Below are 9393 nucleotides of genomic sequence, written 5' to 3' on the forward strand. Positions count from 1 at the left end.
TGGTGCCTCAGGCTATCTCCTCCTAGTAAAGACCCTCTCATCTACCCTGGCTTGCCTTGGTCTTCGCATGTAGACAGTCATTGGGGTTCCCCTCCCGACCCCAGGCGTTTCTTGACCTTTAGGAGTGGGGCCTGTGTGCAAAGCGCACAGTCTAAGCCAGAGGAAGGCTGTAACAAAAGCATTTCAGGGTCGGATTCCTGTCATCAGACGTGGAGATTCTGTCTGCATTCTGGGGGCCCCTCTCCACCAGGGCTGTTTAACCTTTTGGGGGGCAGGGACGCCTTGGACCCCTTCTCAGAAAAACAGCTTCAAATACACAGGATCACAAAGGAAACCACAGGTTAGCGAACATAGAAAGACGTCCTTTTTTCCCCATCCAAGTTCACAGAACCCTTGAGATGTAGCCACAGACCCCAGACTCCTGCCCTAGAGGCCCCACAGGGCTGGCAGGACCGCCCAGCCGACACCAGAGTGCCTTAGGATTCGGACGTCGAAGGGACACCAGAAAGAGGGGAGGTCAGGAACTGGCCCCCGGAGACAACGCGCCTGAAAGCAAACCTGGCATTCCAAGCCAAGCTTCTTGGGATCCTCAGACCAGGAGCCCCCCCATCCCTTCGTCGCGTCAGCGGCTCCTCGCCTCGCCCCGAGCTCCACGCTACCCAATTCAATGACCAGACAAAGCGGGTAAGTAACATACTAACTTTTTTAATACAGTCTGATCAGATCAAATCACATCACTGGGCAAAACTGGGTTTATTTCAACGCAACATACGAGTGGTACAGTGTCCCCCAGCTCCTGGCTTCTCCCATCTTTGGGGTACCCAGATAGAAACCACACTTCTACCACCCCAACCAGACTGGCATTTTTTTTTTAAATTTTGCATAAAACTATTTCTTCCATAGACTTAAAACCATCAACTAGCCAAGTTATTATTTATGATACGCCTAAAAAAATTTTAATACTAACCCTAATGTGACTGCTGCTTAAAAAGAGCTCTGTATATCACCTGGACTGGCTTTCAGTAGCAATTCACTACAACAGGTCCTAAAAATAATAACAATAATAATAATAATTAGAGAATCAAAACCCGACAGCAAGTTGAATGGTCAAAGTTGCAAGAGAACTGGCTTGGGATGTTGGGTGCCCTCGGCAGCTGGAGCCTCCCGGCCTCTGGGGGGCTGGGGGGCTGGGGAATCTCGGAGCCCCCGGCCCAGCTTCTCTGAGAGTCTCTGAGGAGGATCACGGCACCGTGGTCGGCTAGATGCTACAGGCTTCCGGAGTCCTTCCGAACAGCTGGGAATTGATCAGTGTTTGCAGGTGGGTGGAAAACTTACTGCGGTTTCTTGGGTGGAAGGAGGGAGGTCGGGGAGGGAAAGATGGAGGGCAGGACAGGGGAGAGGGCCCCGGGACGCCGCGGGGAGTCGGCGCAGGAAGCCGGTCCAGGCGTGGCCTCGGAGACGTCTGTAGTGTTTGGCGGCCCCGTGTCCTAACCCTCGTCCTCGGCCGCAGAGACGTCCCGTACGGCTTCGGTCTGAGAAGCTACTTCTAAAGAGCTTTTAGGAATGGGGTGGGGGGCGGAGGGAGGGAGTCTGGGGATTAAAAATGAAGAAAAATCTCTCAGCTACAGAACCCGACGGCATCGCTTCCTTCCCCGTCCTCAGCACCGCGCCGCCGCTGCGTCAGGGCGGACAAGCCGGCCTCACTTTCCCTCCGGCCCCATGGGCTGCTGGTCGACCTCCGGGTCTACGAGCGACGAAGCGAACGCAGACTGCACGATCTGAAAGCCGAAGGACTCCAGGAGGGACATGTTCTGCTGGGGAGAGAAGGGGGAGCCCAGGGCGGGGCCCAGGTCCCCCAAGGGCCCCCCGAGGGCCCGCACATGCACCTTCTGTATGTGTTTGTTCAGGTAGGACTTGGACCGGAAGAAGCTCCCGCACTCGGGGCACGGGTACTTCTTCTCCCCGTCGGGCTCCATCTTGTTTTTGGGGACGGCCATGTCACAAGAGAAGGAACCGTTGGCGCTCTGCTTCTCGGGGGTCTTGAGGTCGCTGGCATCCGAGAGGTCGCCGTAGGAGTCAGAGCTCTCAATCGGGTCCTGATGTGAGCATTTCTGGCCTTCTACAAACAGAACAAGACAAAACACACAGATGAGGCCAGGCTTTGGAAAGGCCCCTTCCTGGAGGGGACCGGGGGCTCAGACTAGCAAGCGTGGGCTGGGATCTGGGGGCTGGGGGCAGGGGGCTGGCCAGCAGGTGGTCAAGTCAAACGCGGCCCCAGAAGGGCCCCAGGAGGCCTAACCGCTCAATCCGTGGGCCAAGCACCTGTGAGGAAAGGGATCAAGAGACCCCCAGAGATGCCGCTTTCCTCGCTAGGGCCTTCTCTGCCCATGCCCTCCGCCTCGTCCCCACCTCAGCCCGAGGCTGGGATGGAGAGCAGCGGAGACAAATCTACAGTCCCTAAACACCTGCCAACAGCCAGGTCTGGGCTGCCCCCCTCGCAGCTCAAGGACACAGAAGAAGGCCATCCACCAACAAACACCATTCACGGAGGCCCCCGGCCCAGCACGACCTCCTAGCGGGACAGGAACATCCTGCCTGGGCTGCCAAGCTCGGCTCGCCCACACCTCAGCCCCAGGAAGAGGAAGCACTGGTTACCCCGAGAAAGCGAAGCCCAGAGCCCCGGGGTCCGCCACAGGACCCTAGGATTGCGAGCTCCAAGACGGACCTTGGCGATCATCCCGTCCAAGCCCCTCACTCATTTTACAGGGGAGGAAACGGAGGCCCAGAAAATTGGAGCAACTCGCCCAACGTCACCGAGGTGGTGAGAAGCAGAATCAAGATTCGCACCCAGGCCCTCTGGCTCCACATCCTGTGCTCTCCACACTGCGGCACACTGCCTCCTCTGCCTCCAGCTCTTCTTGCTCCAAATAAGAGACGCCTGCCTGCCCGCCCGCACAAACTGTGCAGACCCTAGCTGCCTGCAGCACCCCCAGGGAAGCCTGGGAGAGAGACGAGGCCAGACCGACTTCTCCTCTCGCCACCGCTGGCCACGAGCCCTCAGCTCGTCCCAAGCCCTTTCAGCCTCTTCCTAAAGACTTCAGCCCCGGAGCCAGCTACGCCGAGGCCCAGCGGCCTCTCTCCTGACTAGCCCCAAGGTCGCAGAGGGGCTGCAGAAGGCACAGCTACAGTCCCCGGCTCCGGGGCTCTTGCCGTGGACCTCTCGAGCCCCTGATGGGAGCACGGAGCATGCCATCAATCAGGGCCAGGCACAGCGGCTGGCTGGCTGAGCCCCTGGGCTCGCCTCCAAGTCCACAACAGACTGCATCTCTCCAGGACAAGCCCAGTGACCAAGCAACGGGACAGCTCCCCGTCTCCCTGGGTGACCCAAGGCTCTCCAGGAGGCCCTAGGGAAGGAGGAGGCTTCAGCAGCCCACACTTCTGACCTCACAGGAGCCTACCTCACGGCCACAGGCGGGCCGGAAGCGGCTGGCCTCGATGCTTCCAGACCCCCTGCTCACCCTGGACACATCCTCTGATTGATCATGCGGGGGTGGGGGGCGCAGGGCCATGGGTCAGGGGAGGGCTGGCGGCAGCAGAGTGCAGGCGAGGGCCGGGAGGTGTGTGGGGCCTGGCTGGGGGACCCAAGTAGCCTCACTCACAATCCCCAGGGCCCAGCCTGAGACCGCCTGGTGCCCGCCCTCAACGGCTGCCTCCGGGCAGCCGGCCCGCTCCGCCCCTCCTCCCCGTGCCCAGCCCGGCGCCCACCGCACGGTCTGCGCAGACAAGCAGCGTGCAGAGCAGGGAGTCCTTGCCTGTGATGCCATAGGTCCTGACGCAGTGGAACGCTGCTCCCCCATTCGGGATGGGCTCCTGGCGCCTGGAGACCTGGGGAAGGGGAACACCGTGGTGGGTTTTAACATGGACCTTTAAGTAGGAGGCAGAGGAGAAACCTAAACGAGACAAAAGGAGATGAGATCCTGCCGCCAGCACCGAGAGACCTCAGTTTCCCCGACTGCATCTGGCTGCCAGGCTCGCGCTAGCGGGGGCCCCGGCTCGGTCTAGGTGGGCGAGGCTGGGGCAGCGGCGTCCGACCGAGGCAGCCCAGGCGTGGGGAGGGCCCTGACGGGTAAAACTCCTGGAGGGCAGAGCCGAGCGTCCCAGATCTGAGCAAAGGGCTCAGGAAACGTTCGGTGGTGGAAGAGACCAGATGCCAAAACATCTCCATCCCTCCTCGCCCCTGGGACAAATAACCAGCCTCCTTGGACAAATAGTCAGCGTCCTTGGCTGTCTCAGGGGCTGGTTCAGACTGTCCAAACTTAGTACAAGAACAGTCACTGAACCAAGAGATTCCGCTTGTGGAACGAGGGGGAAGAGTCCGATTCCGCCAAGCTGGAGTTGGCCTCGCTCTCCTTAGATGGGGCAAGAATCTCCACAGGGAGATGGAGAGGGCCGGACGATCAGAATCAACGGGGCAGGGGGAGAGGGGAGATCTTGGCCTAACTCAGCCCTGGCATCTGAGAACCAGCAAAGCAGGAGTCGGTGTTGGTTTTTTTAAGAAAATAAAAGAAAGCAAATGCCCTCTTTGGTGTCCAGGGAAACCAGAGGAGATCAGACCTTACGGGCCAAGTTCCCCTGGGCTCCTTCCCTGTGACACAGTCGAGAGATCTCGCTTCTTTGGGGTGAGGGTTTGCTTTTGAATTGCAACCTCGGGAAATAACTATGAAGTAACTGTTGATATCTTCTGAATTGCTAAAGTACTTTTAAAATTGGGAAGTCACATTAAAGGGACAGAGTCATCTCTGTTTCTACGTCTCCTCATCCCACAGGTTTCCGACACCGGAGTTATACTTTCAGAGCCGAGAGGCTTTGGAGGTCCACTCTGACTCTCTAGAAAGTGTGAAATGAAGATGGTGCCTCTGCCGTTAATCTCCATCCATTTGCTTGAAACCAAAGCCGTAGTGAGGAGTGTGATTTCTGAGGTTTCTCTAGCTAATGCTGCTCTCCAGTTTGTCTGGAGTTTCTGACTCCAGACTCTTCTTCTCCCAGACTCTTCCTGAGTCCAATGACACCACTGGCTTTAATACGCATGTCTCCAAATCGGGATATTATGAAAGTCTAGCCATTTTAGAAGATTTAAAACATTTTTTTGGCAGAGGGCGTGGGGTAAAGTGACTACATCCCTTTAACCCAGTAATAATTATTCAGCTTGAATACACTTAGAACTTTTGTGATTTTTTTTTTAAAGACATGACCACAGTAAAACAAGCAGGCCCACTTGTATAGGACCAAATGGTTCTGAAGGATGGCCCACTATAGACCTAGAAAAGTCACTCATCTGCTCTTTATTTTGACTGTCATGTCCTGATGAATTCCACTGGCACAGCTGGGCTGGGGTCCCAGCACAGACACTTCTGGGCACAGGCCAGGGCTTGTGTGCAGACAGCTTGTGGTCAGCCTGGAGGCATATGGGAATGGGAGCAGGGGATGCCCCCCTCCTGCCTTCCTTACTCTGAAGTGCACAGATCGGTGTGGAGGAGAATTCTAGTTATTCTGCTGTCCAGTCCCTGACCCCTAACAGCATCTGTGTGTGTGTGTGGGGGGGGGTCATACAGAGCCTATGCATCTGTGCTGTGCGGATGGATTAGCACAGAAGCTCTCTGAGAGCAGGGCATCTCTGAGTATAGCACCTAGCCCAGGGGTGAAAAGATAGTAAGACACTCAGCAAATGTGCAGAAATGACATGGGATTGGAAAAGAAGCCTCCTACACTTTAGAAAGGCTGAACGGGCGCTCCCAGAGGAAGAGGAAGAGGCTGGTGGTGGAGGAGGAAGGTAAGGGGCAAAGCACGGGAAAGTCTGCTGCTGCCGCACATAGAAACGGTTTCATTCTTTGTACTTCTATCCCCAACAGGGCACACAGTGAGGGCTTGACAAATACTTGTCAATGGACGGATGGATGGTGGGTGGGAGGGGCTCTGGAAATTGCTGCTTCGGGGGGGATGGACTAAATCTTACACTGGTGTCTGGTCCTTGTCTGATAAAATTGCTTGGTTCTCAATAGAGAAAGTGAGTAAGGTTTGAATGAAATCTCCTTCCTGCTTTGGGGACTGGGTCATAAATGGGTCCAGAAATTGGCCTGGAAGCAATGCTCAGAATGCAAGCTCTCGGAGGGCAGGGCTGGGATTTTGCTATGTCTTTGTACTCCTTAAATCTCCAGTTCCCTGCATGAAGGCACTAGATGGACCAATTGTTATTGGACAGGAAGCTGAATCGATGGCACGGCTCTGCGGGCACTGGACGCTGGGCAGTGTGTCTGGCACCTAAGCATAAGGGCAGATGGGAACCTAACGGAGCAGCTCATGAGTCGGGCTGCACAGATCACCCCCTTCCTGTCCTGAAAGGGCCTGAGTCTTATTTTTGTGACTGGCCCCTGAGGAGGGGGTGCACCCAGCTTTACCTGGCTTTGCCTAAATGAGGCTGCTGGGAGATCTGGGAACCCTGGTTCCTTCTTTCTTCCTTTCTTTCTTTTTCCGATCATTGAGCTATTCTGGATATTAGGAACACCCCAGCAAGAGCTAAAGCAACTTCCAGGAGAACAGGGCACTGGGCTGGTCTCGACTGCAGCTCCAAGGGGCAAGGAGACATGAAGACAAAGGTGAAGAGGGCCCGAGTAGAGCTTTGGGGCAGAAAGCATCTCAGGAGCCGAGTGCCTGGGGTCAGAACCCTGGCAGCGAGGGGGCCCGTGAAATGGAGATGACAACATCTGCTTGCTCACTCGGCCGCCAAACCAGGCCACAACTTCCACCCTCCACCGAGAGCCCACCAGTGCTCTCCAAACCTCCTGATTCCCAGGGGCTGCACCTCTGGTGATGGGAGCAGTCCACGCAGGACGTGGGTAGCTTCTCTGGCTAGCTGCAATCCCCGGGGGGAAGAAATCTTCCTTTATCTGGTCCTGCTGCTGGGCTAGGGGGGAGACACACACACACACTCACACACACACCCACACCCACACACACACACACACACACACATCTCCTCTCTGTTAAAACTAAACAGATAATGAATAGCTACTCCTGTCCTGCTGTTAAACTCCACTATTCCTTCCAATGCTGAAAATGGGTTAGGCCTGGCCCTTCCATTCCCCCAGCTCCCATCTTCCTTCATGGCAAACTCCCCACCCTCACAAATAAGGCACTCCATGGTGCTCCAGCCCCCTGCCCCGCCCCTTCTCCACCATCATTCTTGACAACTTTTGTCCAACTACAACTAGGGCTTTCAGGCCGTTAGGCTTCTAACCAGAGGTTTGCTGCTGGTAAATGTTTAACGAGTAGCTCTCAAAAAACAAAATGATACACTTTTAAGTTTAACCTGCCCCATTCACGCGGTCTCCATCATTTTTTAAAGTCTAGACAGTCAGTAAAACAATGAATCAAGTCCTGGTTTGTAGCGTTTGCTGATTTCTGAGGTATGAAGGCTCACGCTGAAAACAGAACAATGCCTCAGGAGCTGGCACAAGCTGGCTCCAGCCCCCTCTCGTGCCTCGCCCCAAAGAGTTCTGGGCTCCAAAGCAGTAGAGGGATGTTGGGGATTTCCCAGAATTCATTAGAAAGGGCCTGGAGGTCCCACCACGTGAGGTGCATCTCCTCCCTGAGCCAGGCAGGTGGATGTCTGGCCCCCAGAAGCAAACATCCTCCAGGGATGACTGCTATGCCGTATCTCACCCCGTTGATGAACGGAGATGGTGGACGTGACCCTACGTACACAAACCCCCGGAAGGAATGCTGCTGAAACCGTCTCTACAACACACAAAGAGGCACAGCCCTGGACTGAAGGCGACCCAAAGCAGCCCTTGGCCATTCTTGGTATCCCCAGCACATGACACAGTGCCTGGCACACAGCAGGTGCTTAATAAATGCGTTTCTCGACTGTCTAGAATGGCTAGGGTCAGGGAATCTTCTTAAGTGAGGCTCTACACCAATTTTCTCTATCACAGAAGGAAATAACAATACGTCTTAAGCTCCCATGTCTCCCTGTACATAGATGGCGGCTTAAAAACGTCTCTGATGTCCAGAGATGATGCCTCATCTTCCATTCTCTGCCAGAAGTCCTCTGCTTGATTCTTTTTCTACATCTGTACAAGGAACCAGCCTATACTCATAATTCTAGGAAAAGTACTCTGCAAACCTCAAAACATTAAAGCAAATGCTTTATTTTTTTCTTCTCCTCTGATTAAGAAATGGACCATATCCTGTCCCTCTGACTTCCCAAGATGGGTCAGCCTAAAGTTGACTTTTCTTCTGAGGCCCTGGAGAAAGGCGGCCATGAGCCTCCAGGGCTGAGGCCCAAGGACGTGCCATCTGCAACCTGGATCCAAATGCGGCCCTTCTGAGAAAACATGGTCTTCGATGTCATTGTTTCTGAATCACATATCCCAATGACTAAGTCTGTGTTCCAGCAGCCACACCACCCTCTGCCAGCTCTAGGAGAGAAAACCATATAAATCTTGTAAAATGTCCATTGTTTTCATTAGCGGCCTCTTCACCCGGGGTCTGTTCCTAATCTGTTCAGCTTTTTCCATGTCCTATCATAGTCCGTGGTCTCCACTCTCTGGTCTTCACTTCACTGTCCAGAGCTGAGTCCATTAACGAGGTTCCATGGGGTCCCCTTGTCCTGGAGACAACAGCTAGGATTCTCCAATTCACCTGAGAGGACCAGCATCGTCTCTCACTGGCCTCCACAAAGTTTACCGGATGCTAGCAGCCATGATAACGGAAGATGGTTGTGGAAACACTGGCCAACAGTTGGCTTGTCTGGGTTTGAAGGGGTGCTTAGGCACCGTCTGAAAGCTCCGTCTGACTGGAGGAGGGGTGAAATCCCATTGGCTCAATGTCTCGCCCCCACTATACCCCAAGCACTTTAATCCAGCTACATACAGCCTCCACATCCAGCCCAGCTGGCCTGCCTGTACATCCTTCCTACAAGCACTACTGCCACCTCACGGAGGCGTCCAAAAACTTGAGGGTCTCCTAACTTTCTGGAAATGCTGGCTTTGCAATCAGCTTTACCCAGGTTCTCCTGTTAGGGGCATCTGATGAAAACATCAGCCCCGGGGGCCAGTGAGACGAGTCTCTGATTTCCCACGCTGTGACTGCCCCACGCCATCGTGGCCTCAGTCTGTGAGCCACCAGGCGACGTGCTGCCCCTCCAGCCCCTCTGCTGAGGGCTGTTATTAACATCACTTCACATCTGTGAAGCATCTGGAAATTTCTTGGATATTTATGCCGAGGTTCACAAGGATGGTTTACCTAAGGGACTGCCAGAAGTCATGCTCTCTCCCATAGTAGTAGTAGTAGTAGTAGTAGTAGTAGTAGTAGTAGTAGTAGTAGTAGTAGTAG

The 9393-nt window shown here is 54.7% G+C and overlaps 1 protein-coding gene across 1 annotated transcript in view; it reads right to left on the minus strand.

Annotated features, from left to right (window-relative positions):
* Positions 1-689: 689 nt before the first annotated feature.
* Positions 690-9393, minus strand: part of PATZ1 (POZ/BTB and AT hook containing zinc finger 1) — a 44312-nt gene continuing 35608 nt past the window's right edge. Inside the window, exons 8-9 of the mRNA XM_027863197.1 lie at positions 3813-3950; positions 690-2119 (exon numbers count right to left, since the gene is read on the minus strand). Coding sequence (XP_027718998.1) covers positions 1701-2119; positions 3813-3950 — 557 coding nt within the window. The 3' untranslated portion in view covers positions 690-1700. The remainder of the gene's footprint in view (positions 2120-3812; positions 3951-9393) is intronic.

The sequence above is a fragment of the Vombatus ursinus genome, unplaced genomic scaffold, assembly GCF_900497805.2.
Source record: "Vombatus ursinus unplaced genomic scaffold, bare-nosed wombat genome assembly UNPS02001287.1, whole genome shotgun sequence".
In the NCBI taxonomy this organism is placed as follows: Eukaryota; Metazoa; Chordata; class Mammalia; order Diprotodontia; family Vombatidae; genus Vombatus; species Vombatus ursinus.